We start from the raw sequence: 18565 nt of genomic DNA, 5'->3' as shown, positions 1-18565 counted from the left end.
AAAAAAAAAAAAAAAAATATATATATATATATATATATATATATATATATATATATATAAATCAATGAGCATTCTTCCATTTATATCCTTGTATACCTCTCTATAATTCTGTATGATAAATTTCTAAAAGTAGAATCACTGGTTCAAAGATTATATACATCTTAAATGTTGATATTTTGCTAACTTCAACTTCAGCTTTGAACAGCAAATTAAAATGAGATCAATATTTAAAGTATGACAGATGCTACATTTTATTAGTTAAAAGACAATTTGTATGATATATGAAATATATAATTTTGTATGAAACTTTAATAAATTCATTTCTGTTTAGATTACACAGAAACTCTGAAGACTATTTCTAGAAAATTGATCTTTAGTACAATCACTTATAAAATAATTATCAACAAGCTTTGAGAATGATAATGCTAGAAAGAACACATTGTTTTATCTAAAAATGCTAAGGCAGCTTTAATATGTCTACTTGAATTTATAAAATTGATTTTTCTTAAATAATACATTTTTGTTTTAGGAACTGGAGCAATACAAGAGAAGCTCTTCAAAGTCTTGGAAACAAATTGATCTTGATTCTTGACTTAATTCAACTATTGTGTATTTATTTCTTCTTTCCCAAATCCAAGTAAGATTATTAAATATTGTGTCATTATGTGACAAAAGTTAAGATGTGTAATTTGTTAGAAGAAAAGCTGAAGTTCTTGTCCTTTTGCAACTCTCTGGATATTCTAAAATATTTTCGAAGGGGAAAAATTGTGTGACTACATATAATATATTTTTGAAAAATAAAAGAATCTTTTATTATCTACCTCTAACGTGTAAGTAGTATAGACCTAAGTAAGCATGTATACATATCTGCTCATGTTTTTAGGAAAGCAAAAGTATTTGGTTTTAAAAATAAGTTCAAGTGCCCATGTTGGATACGTGGTATATTCAGCTGTAGCTGGTTTTACCCTCAAGAGTGAAGGACTATTTAAAATGGACACTCCTGGGTCCTCACATCAAGAGATCCTGAATCAATTGTCTGGAATGGAACATTTTAAATCAGCATTCCTCTGTGAGACTGACTCACTTATTTAAATATCACTTTTTGCAGAACAGGCAAATTTAGGGGAGATAAACTATCAATAAGTAAACCAAAACTTCATTTGTTGGGGATAACCAGGATCATGTCCAAGGTAGTATAACCTTTAAGAAACCTTCCCAGTTATGTGGATTTGTGTGCTTGCTAGCCAACTTTAATTTTAAGAATGTTTGCTATCGTTAATCAGGAAAGTTATTCTTATTGTTCCATTTCCACATACAAAATACATTGACTCTAATGTGCCCTGCATCTACCTTCAAAAAAGCACATGTACCAGCTCCAAGAACACTCAGACTGACCAGTGGCATCTGAGTAGATATCTGATTACTGCCAACCAATAGGACTTCATAAACTATTTGCAGCACACATAGTTCTGACACTCTTAAGAACAGGATTTTTAGCATGTTTCTAAAGAATCTCAGTTTTTTTTTTTTTTTGGTTTTTTTTAGTTAATACATAACAGTAGAATATATTTTGACATATATTATACATATATGGAGTACAACTTCCCATTCTTCTGGTTGTACATGATGCAGAATTACATTGGTCATGTATTCATATATGAACATAGGAAAGTAATGTCCTATTCAAGGAATCTCAGTCTTTTTAAAATATTTTTTTAAGTTGTCAATGGACTTTACTTTGTTTATTAATATGTGGTGCTGAGAATCAGAACCCAGCGCCTCACACGCCTGAGGCAAGCACTCTACCACTGAGCCACAATCCCAGCCCAAAGAATCTCAGTCTTAAGAACAGTTAGATTCCCTGCCTTTTTGCAGTCGAGAAAGAGCTCCCTTTAAATTCACAGTGAACAATATGATCTCAGAAATATCACTGACTTGGTGGGAAGAAAAATCCTATTCCCCAATAGTAATAGGAATTTTTATTATATAATTTGATTTTCTTACATATTACTGTCCATTTTTTACTTGAGACACAAACTGTCATATGTTGAAAGCCATTGTGTTTTCCTACGATGCTATCACTAACATTTAATAGCTTGAAGTCACGTGTGATGTCAATTTTCCAAATGTTTCTGAGCTAGAATGAAATTCATCTGCATATGAATAGCAGCAAATGTTTCCACTTACCTTGTACACCCATATCTTTAGTAAGTTGAAATCAGTGATTTCAAAAGAGATTCCTGTGGGACTCTCTTTGAACAACTTTAATAGATTATCATCTCCAGAATTGTCTATAACTGATGTGACATATATAATCTGTAAGGCATTATGTAACTATTATACCATAATCATTGGTGTCAAAGACCTTTTATAAAAATTGACAGTACTATTCTGGTAATTTACCAGTGTCTCCAGATCCTTAAATACCGTTCTAAGCAGGAGAATTTTACTGTGGTTTCCTTAATGAAATGATCTTTCCTACTATAACATGAGCCGTTTCAAGTGCTATAATTTATCATTCTTTATAAGTTAGGTCACAGTAACTGAACAAGTTCATATGCTCTCTAGGATATTCTTGCTCCAAGTTTCCATGGTAACATTGAGATAGTTTCATTTCAGACTTGTATGTCAATTACTTGAAGATCGATCAGAAGGATGAAAAATCATTTAGTAAAGAATCCATATTTAGGGCTGGTGCTCCTAGCTCAGTGGTAGAGCGCCTGCCTTGAACGTGTGAGGCACTGGGTTTGATTCTCAGCACCACATAAAAATAAATAAAGATATTGGTTCATCTACAACTAAAAAATTTTTTTAAAGAATCCATATTTAATTGTATCCATAACTTCATCCCTGTACACATGTAATATACGTGTCTGTGTTTGTATTCATCTGAAAATGTGTCAGATGAGCATTTTTCAACATGGATTTTAAATAATAGCTCATCTCCAACCTTAAAGAGGTCATTTGTCAGTGCATACACCTATCTAGTAACTTTTAATTTTATAAGTAAACTAGACTAAAAGCAAAAAATAGCAAACTCATTTTAAAACATCACCAGAGGTTTATCTGGTATGTAGCATTTACTATTTAGCCCCTTCCTACAATTTTAAATGTGAAAAAAAAAATTATTGGGTGCTGTGAATCAGTGGCGTTCACTGTCCATCTGTCCAACATCCTCTCAATGTGATCTGGGCAACCCAGACCTCTCATGTGGACAAGAGCAAATGACAGCTAAAGCTTCTTACCCAATTCTGCAGGATCTTTTGCTCCAGTTAGACCCATAAGTCTTTTTTACCTACTATTCCAGTCAGTGATAATTCAAATGTTTTGTTCTTACTTAATTCTTTATCATATACACATAATTTTTAATTGGCTTTTTTTGTGTGTCTAGAACGAAGGAAGCAAATAGTTACACTAATCTCCCATAAGTTTATGAATTTTATTATTTACATTCTTGGACCAGCTCAGTCACTTATTTCCAAATACCACATCCCCACAAGTTGGAATAGCAAAGGACTTTGAACCATTTCCATTGCACTCAAGTCCTGTGTGGATCCAGGAGGCACAAATGGAGTCTTCATGGTTAAAAGATTGAAAATGTTCTAGTGAAAAAGAAATACATGGCATTCTTATTCCAGTCAAAGCAGTTGTCACATCTAGACTGAAGTCCCATCTTCCCAGCAATGTTCTTTACTATCTGCTAATGAAATAGTCCCGTATTTTAAAGACAATTATTCCTAGGATGACAAGAACTGGGATAAATGAATATAAAATGACAAAGTTTTTTGTGAATCGGGCTGTTGCACCTGGGCATGTTCTCTCGATGAATTGAATTCCTTGAGTGATGGTACATAGTGGATGATACATCATAGAATCATTTAATCTGCCTGCCAAGAAAAAGATTGACAATGTCAGATATGGTATATTTTAGGCTATTTAATCAACAAGTGTTTACCTACTACTCACAAAGAGCTTAGCACTCTGCTGAGTACCCTTCTTCATAAAAGATTCATCTTAAGAGAGCCTGGAATGCACAATTAGATACAGCAAATGTGAAAGTTCTGGGCCTCGGCTTCATTTGAAGATGGAGATGGATTTGTTTCCATTGGGAGTACAGATTCATTACCATATTCCACATAAAAACTATGATCACCCTACACCAAATATCCTAAAGTTACTGATCTTGTCACCTAATTTGAAACAAACCACTAAGTTCTACTATGCTCTTTAGTTGTCTTCAGAGTGACCCTCAGATTTCCAGTGATCATGAGGACCTTGTTATGTTCCCATTGCTCTCTTGTGGGATTGGGGGATCAACTTTTGCCATAAAAAATGGCTTTACTCAGTTATATACTGTGTACATTTTGGGGAACAAAAAGCCACTTCAGAGCCTATCTAAAATATACAAGTGTTTACTTCAATGTACGTAAGATCTGTTGCTTTCTAAAAGCATCAGGTGATTGACAGGAGACTAACTTGACCACTGCCTTTTTTTTTTTTTTTTTGGTGCGGGGAGGGCTACTGGAGATGGAACCCAGGGGTGCTTAACCACTAAGCCACATCCCCAACTCTTTTTATTTTTTTTTATTTTGGGGTGGGGTCTTGCTAAGTTGCTCAGGGCCTCACTAAGTTGCTGAGGCTGGCCTTGAACTTGTGCTCCTCCTGCCTCAGCCTCCCAAGTCACTGAGATTACAGGCATGAGCTACCATGGGCGGCCTATTTTATTTTAAATTTTAAAGAAAATTTTGGACTTTATTTCAAAACAAGGTTTTAAATCAATTTACTATAAAATATAACATTTATTAGAAAATGTTTCCCTCAGGAAATTGCTTCCTCAGAGTAATATGTAAAAATAATATTCCAAAATAGATTACTTACCACAAGTGAAATTCAGTCCATAGAACTCATTTACTACAAGAATCTCAGAGCAAAATTTTTGAAATGTAAAATAACTGAAGATTTTAAAAGGAATAGGCATTTCTTCTGTGTTTCTTAAGAAAAGGAAAAGAGACATATTCAGTAGGCTCTGGTAAATAGTTTTACTAAACAAAAAGAAAGGCAATCCTTATTTTATGCTTTCTTAATTTTCCATCTCTATTATAAAAATTATGCTCACTACAAAAATCTTCAAATACTGCTGAAAATATAAAGAAATATTACCCAGAAATAACCATTGTTAACATTTTGGTGAAAAAATATTATATATGTATATATGTACACATATATAAACATACCTACATACGTGTACATATCTATGTATATATAAAATTTTACACTATTTTATAAAATTTTACACAAATGGAATTAGATGCCTCATGCTCTTTTTTGACTTTTCCTCCCAAACATGCGTCTCAGACATCCTTCCAAGTCAGTCAATGGAGCACTTAGTCATTTTCAATCAAGCTGTGTGGTACAGTATTCCTCTTAGGATCAATGTCTCATTTCTGGGGTAAGCAGCACTGATAGAAACACACACTAAAACGAGACCCCAAGGGAGAAAGGATGAAGAGAGCAAGCAGACATTCATTGTGAGAAGGAATTCTGTCTCCTCTCCAGTCTATTTCAGGAAGAACTTCATGCTGACACTGGTGTTCTTGGTCCACTATATAGTTTCTTATAAGGAACTAGTTCCAAGTGCTTTAGGAATTAAAAAAGAAAAAAAAATGTCCTATCTTAAAGAATTCACAATGTAGTTAGAGACACAGACTATGCATCCTTAAGACAAAAAATGCTCAGTAGTGAGCAACTTGTGTCAAGAAAGTCTAAAAACCCGGTACTACGGGTCCATAGTATTCTTATATTGGGTATTTATGGTTTCACCTAATCTCACATGACCCCCAAACTCCATGACTTTTGAGTTATTGGCAGTTTTCTTAAGCACAAAATGAATGAACCACATTGAGAGGCTGTTCATTGAAAAGGATAGGTGGGAATTTGGGAAGGACTTAGAGGAAGAAAAGGGACATTCACAGAAGACAGAAATGGCCTGGGCACAGGCCTGTCAAAGTTGCATTTGGGACCGAATGGAACTGAAAGGCTACACAGAGGATTTGAAGTGGGAGTAGTGAGAGGTGAGTTAGAAAGACAGCTAGAAACAAGTGTGGGAGACCTGAAACGAGTTGACATTGCATGACCTTAAGAAAGGTCATATTGAAATCATTATTTTAAGGAAAGTTAATGTGGCACCAGCAAATAAGATGGACCAGAAAAAAAGCAGATTGAGGACAGCAAGAAAGGGAACAGGCTATAGCAAAAGTTCAAGTATCAGATGATAGACATCCGGAATAGGATGATGGCCACGAGAGGTCAGCTGCCTGGCTGGCTGCCCGTTCAAGGTAAGAACCGTGTGCCTCCTTCTCCTCCTGTACTACGTGGGATGAAACACGAATGTTCCACATGCCTGTGACTTGACATCAGAAAAGAAAACCACATGAGTTGGTGACTGATCCAGTGTGCGGACAGTTTGAGAGTCATGCATGCAATCTTTCAGTTCAACAAGTAATTTTTGGTTCAAGGCCATAGGCTGGCACCTGAGAAAGAATGAGACACAGCTGCTGCCCTTAAGTGGTTGACAGTCTATTAAAAGAAAGGCTGAGGCGCTAGGTGGCACGCAAGGGGCACTGGGAGAAAACTCAGGAGCTGTCAGAGCGCTCCTCTAGTCATGGGAAGGTGGGACTGGCTTTGTGCATGTGGCAGAGGAGACAGATGGGCGGGTGAGAGGCACAGAGGAGAAGCAGGCCGTTACAGAAACCCTTATGCTTTCAAGAGGGAGGAAGCACAGGTCCAAATTGATTGACATGAGACTATCTACGATATGTAGCTCATAGGAAGGAAGTGTGCATATTTCCCATGTTACAAAAAATCTGATCTCGTTTTTATTAAAAGATGTTATTACAGTCTAGCAAGATATGCAACAAAATTGAACTCTGGTGGTAGTACTTCGGGGTTCTTATTTCTTCATGCAGTTCTAGAGTGTATGTGTTTTTTGCCCTAAAGAATTCGCATTATATAAGTAGAAGGAAGAACAAAGCTATTTCCATTCGTGTTTGAGGGAAGAGGGACCCAGAAGGACAAATGCTACAGGCAGTTTAGTCAGGAAAGATGCACACCTGAGGGACAGGCAGAAATGTAGTGACTGGAGCTTAAAGTGGCCTCTAGGAGTGGAGTTTTAATTCTATGATGGAAGTACAATCTGCTTGAACCCTTGGGATGTGAAGATTTTGGAAAGAACCCCAAAGCATCTAGTAATGTTGGTCACTGCCTTCCTCTCAGGAGCAATTAATCCCTTTTTCCTAAAACCACACAAATGAAACATTGCTAGATGGGCACTCTAATGATCCACATAATATAAAAGAGCTTGGGTCTGCACCTTGCCAGCTTGATTCTATAACCTTGTGGTGATTTGATTTGTGCATTTTTCACAGAAGCTAACAATTCATTTAAACAACTGAGACAAATACAATGAATTGTAAATTTTTAAAAATCCTTCCTGATTGATTAGCTAGCTCACTTTGCTTTTTTTTTTTTTTTTTTTTTTTGGTACTGAGGATTGAATTCAGGGGCACTCAACAACTAAGTCACAACCCCAGCCCTACTTTGTATTTTATTTAGAGACAGGGTCTTACTGAGTTGCTTAGTGCCTCGCTGTTGCTGAGGTTGGATTTGAACTCATGATCCTCCTGCCTCAGCCTCCCAAACCACTGAGATTATAGGTGTGCATCACTGTGCCCAGTCTCATTTTGCTTTATAGTATCTCTCTTTTTCTATAACTCGGTATAGCTCACAATGTGTTCTCGTGTTGATAAACTTATTTACTCCTTGTGATCTCTTAAGGTGGGCAGGGCCCAGATAAGAACCTCCATTTTATAAATGAGGAAACTAATTTAGATAGGAAAGTGACTTGTTCATAGTCATGGGACTGCTAAAGCATTAGAGGAAGTTTCGGAGTCCTAGGGCAGCACTTTCTCCCGGGTCCACGGGCATCATGGGTGTCTTCAAGGTGGCAGGACTTGAGCTGAGTAAGCTTGACCTTAGTTTCCTTACCCAAATTTCTCTGAGAGTTAAACAACTACATAAAGAAAGGAAATTATGTATAGTAGATGCTTAGTAGGTTTTTTTGTTATTTGATTTTTAAGCCAAAGAAACAAAGCCCTGTTAACATTTCCTGGAGCCCACAGTTTACTTCCTAGATCCTACTCATCACCTGCCTGGAATCATTTTTACCCTTTTAAAATGTTCTAACCTTTCCTCTGCTACTTTTAAAAACTCTCTCTCTCTCTCTCTCTCTCTCTCTCTCTCTCTCTGTGTGTGTGTGTGTGTGTGTGTGTGTGTGTAATCTTGGTTATAAAATGATGCTTGTCCATTATAGAATATTTTTAAAATATAGAAAATATGAAGAAGAATTTAAATACCACCCAGACATAATTGCTATAAACATTTGATGTACATCTTTTAAGTCTTAATACTTTGGGGGGCTGTCTTTCATCCTGTAGGCTCTTTTCTTAATCTGACTATTCTTAATTCCCCCAAAAAACTGGGATTTGGAAACTGGACTAGGGACCCAGCAGTACCAGGTCAGAAGTGAACTAATACACACACCATTTAGCCTATTGTATGAGCTGTGAGTTTTTCTGGAACATCCAGGTTGGGTTTTATTCTCTCATTTTAATGGCTTATTATATGTGAATCATCAATAGAACACTTACCTTGTCATTTCCTGATTCCCAATAAAAAGACATTTCATTGAACACCTGGTGAAAAGCTCAAGGTCTAAGGCAATAATGATAAGCAAGCAATATAAATAACACACCACACTATAAAGTAATATCTTTAGCAAGTATCCATAGCTCTTCTCTGGGGTTCCTACACAACAATCATTATCAAGTGCTCATTAGTAACATACCAAGCTAAGTCCTTTGAATCATTATATCTTACCTGAGGAATCCAGATCCAACCAGCACCCCAGCAATGCTGAGCAGAGCTACTACACTGTTGGCGATATTGGGGTTTTGGATCATACCAAGTACAACCAGAGTCAGAAATTCACCAATTAAATGGGGAGCCAAGAGAGCAGCAGAGAAATATCCAAATCTGGCAACCTCAGGGTATAAGCCCAGAGTCCTAGAAAAACACAAGTTCTTTAGTTTGCTCTCCAAGCACTCTCGTTTAAGAAAAATACCATATTTGCCTTCTATGAATAATCCTGGGTGGGAGGAGTCAGCAGGGCAAGCCCAGCTCCCCTCTCTAAGGCCTTTGGGAAGAACCAATATTTGAGATCGTTTATTACCACAGTGGGTTCTGTTCAACTCAAAGTCAGTCGCCATGACAGCTCCTTCAGCTCTCATGGGAAAATATTAAACTACTTAGACCTGTTAGCTGTCATAAGTAGGGCTGGTGAACTCCCAGGTCTCTTCATAAATAACCGTGTTACTACCTATACTACAAGTGACCCTATATCCATACCCTTTTCTCCTATGTTCCTTTTACCAAATTATATCTTACAGGGAGACAGCATGTTTTAATGACCATAGACTTAGTTGCTCTTTATTGAATTTGTACAGTGGAGAAAGAAACTGGCATTTCTGATACCCACCCACCCTCTAGACCATCACTCTGCCTCTTGTACAAATCATTGTCTACGCTATCGATTCCCTTCCCCAGTGTAGTCTTTCTTGCATCTGTTTTTTTCTTTTTTAACTTTGCGACAGTGTCTCACTAAGTGGTCACTCAGGCTGGCTTGAACTTTGAATCCTCCTGCCTTAGCCTCCGGAGTAGCTGAGATTAGGGTCATGTGCCACTACACCTGGCTTGTCTTGTGACTTTTAAAACATTCACCTTTGGTGATTTGTCGAATCTGGACAAGGGTCGTTCTTTCCCTTCCTATTGCTTTAATTTTCCTCAAGGTCTTTAATCTCCTGGATGAGTCATCAGCATAACCAGGTTGTCTCCTAATTAGCTGATCTCCTTTCAGATGGAACTGGGTCATTTGGCATGTCTTAGACTTAGCTATTACTCAAAACTGTCTCACTTCCAAGATTTCAGATTCCAAAACACCCTCTCTTATCATGGCCTCTGCCTCCCATTTCCCCAGCCCTCACTCCCTCGGGGCCTTGCTGCCTTCTGTCATCTTTGCAGGATTAGTCCTCACCTCTGGGAACTGCTTGTCACTTAAGCTACTAAAGTGTGTGGAACACAGTATATTGCTGTACTAATTGACGCCATTCTGCCCCTTTGCTTCAACTGGCTTCTGAACCCTTTAAGTTCCTCCTAGCATCTTGGATTCCAATGGCATGTCACATCATGCTGACATGAACCCCTACTTTACCCCCCTCCCCTATTTCTTTTCCAGTGCTCACTTCCCATTTTATGAATTTCTTATTCTCTCTCTCTCTCTCTCTCTCTCTCTCTCTCTCTCTCTCTCTCTTCCCCCCTCCTCCTCTATCCATCCCCATCTCTTTCAAGTGTGGCCCTATCTCCTGGTATCATGATTCCATGTTATTTGGTTCTCCTGTCCCTACCTTGGTCTACTCTGAAAACTTGATCTATAGCTTAGCAAATTTTATCTGTATTTAAATCCACTTACAACCTGATTTTTGTTGTTGTTTGTTTGTTTTGCAGTGCTGGGGGCCGAGCTCAGGGCCTTGAGCATGCGGGGAAATGCTCTATCACTGAACTTCACCTCCAGCCCCCTTGTTTTCTATGATCCTATTTGCCACATCCTAAGCAACCCTTCTTTGAGTCTGATAATCATTTAAGCAGCTCCCCTGTTCCCCTTCACCAAGCTCCCCGAGACAACATCTGCCTCCTCCGTCTTGCCCCTTCTTCCCTTGTAAACCTGACTTGCATCCCCGTTGGTCTACTGAAGCTCTCCTCTGGAAGATTGCAGTGAACTCCTCTTCTTATGCTTCACCTCACATAACCTCTGTCACACCAAAAGGGTTGGCCACACCCCCTAGAAGTCCTCTCCCCCCTCTGCTCCCCAGTGCTGCTTCTCCCTCTGCCTCCCTGACCACTCCTTTGCCTCCTTCGTCGGCTTGCTCTTCTCTTCCCAGTCTCTGTCCCTGTTTTAAGGTTTTACACTCAGACTGCTTCCTCCCTTCTCTCTGTACTGTCACGGGTCTTTACTCTTGTTTCTCCTACTTTTTCTCAGTACTTCATCTTAACCCAGACCAAAGTGTTCAAAAAACCAAAACCATTCTCTCTCCAGGAAACTTTGGTAAGGATGCTTCATCCTCCCATCCTCTCCTGCTGAAGACCCAAGCATCATCTATGATTTTTCTTTATTCCAACAAATTCATTCCATATCTGAATCCATTTGATTCTACTTTCCCAGAATCTCAAAGTGATTTCCCCTTGCAGGGATTGGTGATGCACGCCTGTGATCCCAGCAGCTCAGGAGGCTGAGGCAGGAGGATCGGGAGTTCAAAGCCAGCCAGCCTCAGCAACTTAGCAAGGCCCTAAGCAACTTAGTGAGACCCTATCTCTAAATAAAAAATAAAAAAGGGCTGGGGATACTACTCAGTGGTTAAGTGCCCCTGGGTTCAATCCCCAATATCCCCACCCAAAAAAAGGTTTTCCCTTTCTCTTGCCACAGTTACTCTTCATTTGGGGGCTTCTGTCTTTCCCATAGACATTTGCAAAGGCTCCTCACTGGGCCATCCAACAACTCTGTCCTAACTCCAGTCTGCTGTCAAAGTGACTCACCGTCCAGAACCCAACACAGAGGGGACACTTCCTGATGCAAAATCCTCTCCCATGTCCCATTATCAACTGTGTGCCAGCCCTTAGTCTCGCAGTCAGTGCCTCTCCTAGCAGCCACCAAGGTTTTGTCTGTTTCTTCTACTCCTCTGATTCTTCATTTCCCACTGCACTTTGAACCATTTCTCTGAAAAGATCTTATCTGTGTTGCTTCTGAACCTGTGTCCTTGCTTTTTTCACCTGGAACGCCCTTGCTCCCTCTCAGGTTCTTCCCCCAAACCCTCTGAGTTCTTCTCCAAAACTTTCAAGAATTCCTCTCCCTTCTTCCTGGATCCCTTCTTCCCACCCAGCAGATGGACACCTATTGTCCTCTAATATTAACTGTGGATGTGAGATGGGGAAGACATCCCATCAGTGTCTCAATTTCCCATCTACAAACAGGGACAAGTCCAGGACCACCTCACAGGACAGCTGCAAGCATTACGTGAATTAATGCATTTAAAGCTCACAGCGTCTGACATAAAGTAAGTGCTCAATATGTATTAGCTGCTGTCATTGTTGTATATCTCAGTGAAGCATTTGTGGTCCTTTATAAGACTAATTTTACATTTCCTTGAATCAAAGTCATCTGGAGATTTGTTCATGTCCACAGTTCATTATCTGAAATGCTTTAAGGCCAGATTGTGGGATTTTTTTTTTTTTTCTTTCAGCACTGAGAATTGAACCTAGGGGCATTTTGTCACTGAGTTACATCCCACTTCTTTTTATTATTTATTTTGAGACAGGGTTTTGCTAAATTGCTGAGGCTGGCCTCAAACTTTCAATCCTCCTGCCTCAGCCTCCTGAATGGCTGGGAATGCACTTATGTGCCACTTCATATGACCAGATGTGTTTTTGAATGTGGAACTTTACCAATTCTAGAAAGGTAGACCATACTTGCTGCAATAGAATCTGAAAACACATCTGTAATAAAGCCCATGAATATTTCTGCTAAGCAGAAATTGGAACCAGCCCTTGCTGGTTCTATTCAGTGAGTTCAGGTCAGATCATGCTGCTAAAGAGTTACAAAAACACTCTTGGCTCTCAGAGATGTTTTGATTATAGAATCTTTGCAAAGTTGATGTTTACTCCTCTTTGAATCTCCTCTAGCACCAACCCTGTGCCTGCAATTGGTAGGCATTCAATAAATATTCCTGTCATTTAAATGAAGTATTTGCTACATGGCTACCTATACTAGAAATGATTCTGCATTTTAATGTCTGACTAAAATAGTCATGAACTAGATGATTGCACAGAACCTGGTTTAAAATTATCCTGTTTTCTCAAGTCCTACAGTTTAAATTATTTCTCAGGGTCAGGATTACAAATACTGTACGGTTTTCAAAATCAATGCTTTGTAAATTTTAAAGTTCACATGAATTACTTGGAAGTTCTCATAAATACAGAATCCAATTCATTAATTCTGGGCCTGTGATTAAGCATTTGAAACAATCACATAATAGTGACACTGGTCCATGAGCCATTATGAGTAATAAAATTCTAAATTAACAAATCTTCAGTTTTCACTTGGCCTTGTTTTACTAAAAAATTGTCAACTTTAAATACTTTGCCTTGGAGGGGCTGGGGTTGTAGCTCAGTGGTAGAGAGCTTGCCTAAACATGTGTTAGGCACTGGGTTCGATTCTCAGTACCACATATAAATGAATATAATAAAGGTACATCAACAACTAAAAAAATATATTAAAAAAAAAAAAACTTTGCCTTAGAGCTAGGCGTGGTAGTGTGTGCCTGTAATCCCAGAGGCTTGGGAGGCTGAGGTAGGAGGATCTTGAAGTCAAAACCAGCCTCAGCAATGGTGAGGCTCTTAGCAACTCAGTGAGATGCTGTCTCTAAATAAAATACAAAACAGGGCTGGGGAGGTGGCTCAGTGGTTTAGTGCCCCTGAGTTCAATCCCTGGTATAAAACAAAACAAAACCCTAGCCATGGGCTGGGGTTGTGGCTCACTGGTGGAGCAGTTGCCTAGCATGTGTGAGGCTCTGGGTTCAATTCTCAGCACCACATATAAATAAATCCATAAATAAATAAAATAGAAACTTTGCCTTTAGAGAACATGGAACATGCACTTCTCTGAATTCATGGACCCTGAATAGATGGGACTGTGGTTTGCATCATAAGCCAGAGATTCAGCATGTTCTGTGTGTCGGAATGTGGAGGTTTCATCAGGGCCAGCAAGGAAGCCACGTGGTTCCTGCCATTGCTCTGGGTGGATTGTCCACTCTCATCTTGACAGAGGGCAAGTGGCCTTGCCTCTGTCATTCTCCAGACTAAAACCAACTTCTAAGAGCCATCACCCAGACCTTCAAACTCCTTTCAGGAGCTCTCATAACCAAGCCTTGAACTCATACGTCATGCAGTTTATCACAGTGATTCATATTGTGCATCGAGGGTCTTGATACTCGCTTAGTATCAAGGGTTACCAAGATGTGGTTAGAAGCGTCTGCCTGTGAACCCAGGCAATGAGGAGAGATAACATCTCAAGAACTGCCTGTAGTTCTCTCTCGGGACAATGAGCTGGGCACCATTACACTATGAAGTCAGAGAATACCGGGTCATTTCCTCCATGTTTTTCTAAGGCAAAGCTGCAGTGATTAGGGAGGCTACATCTCCCCATGTTAGATTTATATTTTTATGAAGTTCTAAGAAATAAAAAGAAGCCATCCATCCAAATCCAACAGCATCTATGCTTCATGGTTTCCGATGCTGTCACTCTTACTCCTCCAGCCCTCTCAGCCCACCCAGAGTGTGACACCAGGGCCATGAGCGAAGTCTCAGGCAGAGCTGCCCAGACTTAGTTGCTGGTGAACAGTCGCTCACCATGCCTATTCCTGAGCCTCATCTGGGTCCCACCTCCTTGAGAGCCCTCTTCGTAGCTTAAGTCCTATAGGGCACATGGGGCATACTCTTCTGGAACATGTGGTCTTCGTGATTTGCTTTCCGGTCCCATGCAGCCTGTGGCTCTGTGATTTCATTTACAATGAAATAAATATCCTGAAGGACAGGGCCTTGCTCTAGGCACTGAGGGGCAAAGTGCCGCTCTTCCGCAGCTGAGAACATGAAGTCAGGCACCCTGGAGCTCTCTCCAGAGGCCCCACTGGCCCTCTGTGACTCCTTGGCAGGCCTGGCCCAGATGAACTGAATGCCTCCAAAAAACCTTCTTACCAGTAGCTCACGCTGGAGAACAGCAAGGTGGCCATGATGCTGAAGGGAAGGACATGCAGCACATAGGCCAGTAGCATCTGCCATTTCTGGTATAGGCCGTCTTGGCTCTCCTGGTCACTGACGGTTCGCAGCACGGGAACTGGCATGCAAGGCAGGGTCCAGAACAGTCAGTCACACAGAGCTGAGGGAGGGAGGGCTAGCCCAGGCCCAGCTTGAGATCTGTCAAGGCTGGATGGTGAGGACCAGCTGGGCACATTCCCCAGTCAAGGAAGGAAGGGACCTGCCACCCACAGAACAATAAATACTCCCCACCCCAAAAGTCCACACTCAACCTAAACTGCGATATGGTTGCATAAGAAAACATAATTATTTTTCTTTAAAGCAGAGGGTTGTCACCAATTCAGAAAAGCATATGTAAAAGGGGCATGAATGAGTGATTTGAGGCACATTGTCCTTTTCTTGTGTAGCATCCTACATCCTACATTAACTCTCAGAGGACCAGAAAACCCTGGTAAATGCAGAAACTTCTCATTGCCCCTCATGCCCATCTCTAGGACCCACTCTGCAAAAGCAATATCCTTCCCTCTTATTCTCTGAACATAGAGTTATATTCTGGAACTCCCTCTAACATCCATTTTCCTGCATAAACTATAACATCAGACAGCTAGAAGTTGCTTCTGGATTCCCACTGAGCTTGAAAATTAGGTGAAGGCTATTCCAAATTAGGACCCCAAAAGCTACCAGGCCAATTTTGGCCTGGTAGCTAAAATGGGCTGTGCATCCTAAAGGCCAAGATGAGATACCGGGAATGATCCCAAACTCTACACTACCAACACCTCATAACTTCATGTTTCCCCGGATCCTTAGAAACTCATAGAGATCAACCTGGTGAGTTAATACACACTGAGGTGTTAGTAACTCAATAGTGATCTTTCCTCAGAGAGAAATCCTGGAAAGAGCCAGGTTTAGCTCAAAGAAGTCCCCTTATAATAGTGAACTTGGGCAAGGTGACTGATGGAGCAGGGAGACGTTTAGATATTTAAACTTTACCTCCTGGTCACTAGCACTTACACAGAGTCACAGCATTGAGCATGCCCGTGTATGGGGTGGCACCCAGAAACTGGTAAAGAAGACCCACGCGGTCCTGGACAGCACCTTTTAGCACTTCATTCTGAACCCGCAGAAGGAAGAAAATGAGGAACAATCCCATGATCAGATTCTGAACGAGACGCATAATCACGGCTTGCTTATTTCTCAGTAAGTTTCTCGTCACTCTCCTGAAAACCAAACAACCCCATTTTAATACCTTTTCTTTCATTATTGGTGAATGTCCAAACACCTAAAATGGGTCTTGCTTACATTCCCAAAATTCCTTACCTCAAGAGAACCCACAGTTTAGAGAGAGCTCCAGGAGGATCTTTGGTTTTGAAAGGAATCATTGGTAAAGTTTTCAGGTGTTTTGTTCTTTCAATATTGTCCAAAGTTTTGCGATAGATGTCTGATTCTTTGTAGGCAGATTCAAGCATCTGGACTCTCTTGTAGGTTTCTATTTCCCGTTCTTTGCTTTGGGTATCCACTGATGTCAGGTCCACTACATTTTTCCCCCAAAGATATAACTCATGTCTTTTTAAATGCATATACAATGGATAATAATAATATCTCCTCATTGATTTGGATATTATTCATTCCATCAGAATCAAACCTGTCATTAATGACCACTTATAAAATCAGAATATTTTAAAGCTCATAAAAATCCCACTGAGACTTCCTAGGAGAATTCAGAAGAATAGAGATTCATTTTTCTCTTGTCAAAGTAGGAGTATAGCAACTTATTTGGGAAAGATTTCCCCATCTCATTCTGATAGGTCAATGATGATTAATGGACCTCTGAATTAATTCCTTGAAAAGTAAAAAGCACCAACAAAAAAGCAAAACCAAACCCCTCTAGAGCTTGTGTCATCCTGGCAGAAATCTGAGATGAGAAAGTCCAAAAAATAATTCACTATGGGGAATGTGAAAGAAAAACTTACTATAGAAGTCAAAAGGGTTAGAATGTTCAGGACAAGGGTAACCACAGCCATTGAAGAAATCAAGCATTTCCGCCGGTGTACCACAGAAAACCAACTCTCCGTAGGTCAGGATGGCGATTTTGTCGAAGTGCTGATCAGACAACAGATGATGTTAGTGTGTGGTCAGGTCCGTGTCCTTATGGGAAATATATTTCCAAGCAGTTAGTGAGTCCTTTGATTACCTTAATCAGTATCCTTAATGAGTCCATTGGAGACACTTGGAGTGCATCCCTAAACTTGCCAGCTGGGTTACCTCTGTGGATCATGCTGTATCCCATCCTGAGCCCCAGCATCACATCTGGGGTAGAGAAGAGCTACCAGGCCTGGGTTTAAGTTCCAGCCATGCCACTGAGAGTGACCTTGGGCAACCTGGGATGTTTTATTTGTTTGTTGTTTGTGTTTGAAATATCGGATCCTCATCTATACAAAGCAAATAATAGCTAACTAAATCGATACTGGGAGGATCGAGTGAGACTTTTCTTTAAAGGAAATCTATGTGATTCAATGGAAAAACACAGCCTTTGAAACCGTCTCAACCATGAACGCCAATCCCAGCATTTTACAGTGTGATATTGCTCAATTTTGAGTCATTGCAAAGTTTTGTTCTTTTCTTCTGTAGGTGGATGGATATCCTGATGCGGACCTCAGAGGATTCTTTTACTAAATAAACAAGCTAGTGTGCAGAAAGTATTTGGAATGTGGCAGATGCCAAAAGAAGCAAGTTCCCATCTGTTGCTCTTCCCAAATCAGGACTTGGCTCCAGTTGCTCATCAATACCTGCCCCTCCGTTCCCAACTCAACACACCATGCACCCACCCTTGAGTTGAGAGAACAAGAGACATGACCCTTTACCTGGAAGAGCTCAGAGCGGGGCTGGTGGATGGTGACAATCACGATGCGGTCCCTGCGAGCCAGCTCTGCTAGGAGGATGACAATCTGATTTGCAGTCAGGCAGTCCAGGCCTGTGGTTGGCTCATCAAACATCATGACCTCTGCCGGCAAAGAAGGTCAGACATCTGAGCCTCTGCCTAGGCCAGGTTCTGGGCTTAAAACTCAGAATTTGGACCAGTCCTTTACTGAAACGTTGTACCCCATCTAAACAGTGCCCGCTGAGAAGTGGCTGCATGCAAACTGGCTTTCAGCCCAAGCCCAAGAAAAAGACCTGACCTAGGAGGGCCCAATTCCCAGCTCTGGAGCATATTTGGGGTTAAGAGAACCACATCAGGCTTCTTACTTGGTGCCATGTTCTCTTTGGGCTCCATCCAGGGGACTCTGACAAGAAACAAGGCTGGCAGGCAAGTGTCAAGATGTTTTGAAAAAGTTGAGAGGAGATTGGCCAAAAAGACACAATCCCACTTCATGTCTGAAGCTTCTTCCAGCACTAACAGGGTCTTTGCACAGCAAAGAAATCTGACTTATGGAACAAGGTCTGAGGTGGGCCAGATATTTGGTTTCTGAAGAGAGTTTAACCATAGGTTATTTCTGCCCCCAAAGTGACAAGGACTCTTAAGAGCATCTCTCTTCTTTGCCTTCTAGTGACCAAAAACCACCAGAAGAACAGGCAGACTTGATCTACCCCA

At 40.4% G+C, this 18565-nt stretch overlaps 2 protein-coding genes across 2 annotated transcripts in view; one reads left to right on the top strand and one right to left on the bottom strand.

The window, feature by feature from the left end:
- The window catches only part of Dync2li1 (dynein cytoplasmic 2 light intermediate chain 1), a 28701-nt gene extending 27881 nt beyond the window's left edge, over positions 1-820 (top strand). Inside the window, exon 13 of the mRNA XM_015479724.2 lies at positions 530-820. Coding sequence (XP_015335210.1) covers positions 530-592 — 63 coding nt within the window. The 3' untranslated portion in view covers positions 593-820. The remainder of the gene's footprint in view (positions 1-529) is intronic.
- A 2600-nt stretch (positions 821-3420) lies between these two features.
- Positions 3421-18565, bottom strand: part of Abcg5 (ATP binding cassette subfamily G member 5) — a 25247-nt gene continuing 10102 nt past the window's right edge. Inside the window, exons 7-14 of the mRNA XM_015479723.2 lie at positions 17838-17977; positions 16947-17076; positions 16294-16507; positions 15988-16193; positions 14917-15055; positions 8935-9120; positions 4879-4991; positions 3421-3887 (exon numbers count right to left, since the gene is read on the bottom strand). Coding sequence (XP_015335209.1) covers positions 3694-3887; positions 4879-4991; positions 8935-9120; positions 14917-15055; positions 15988-16193; positions 16294-16507; positions 16947-17076; positions 17838-17977 — 1322 coding nt within the window. The 3' untranslated portion in view covers positions 3421-3693. The remainder of the gene's footprint in view (positions 3888-4878; positions 4992-8934; positions 9121-14916; positions 15056-15987; positions 16194-16293; positions 16508-16946; positions 17077-17837; positions 17978-18565) is intronic.

Source organism: Marmota marmota, unplaced genomic scaffold (genome assembly GCF_001458135.2).
Source record: "Marmota marmota marmota unplaced genomic scaffold, marMar, whole genome shotgun sequence".
NCBI lineage: Eukaryota > Metazoa > Chordata > Mammalia > Rodentia > Sciuridae > Marmota > Marmota marmota.
The sequence above is the reverse complement of the archived record's forward strand: the minus strand, read 5'-3'. Positions and strand labels throughout refer to the sequence as shown.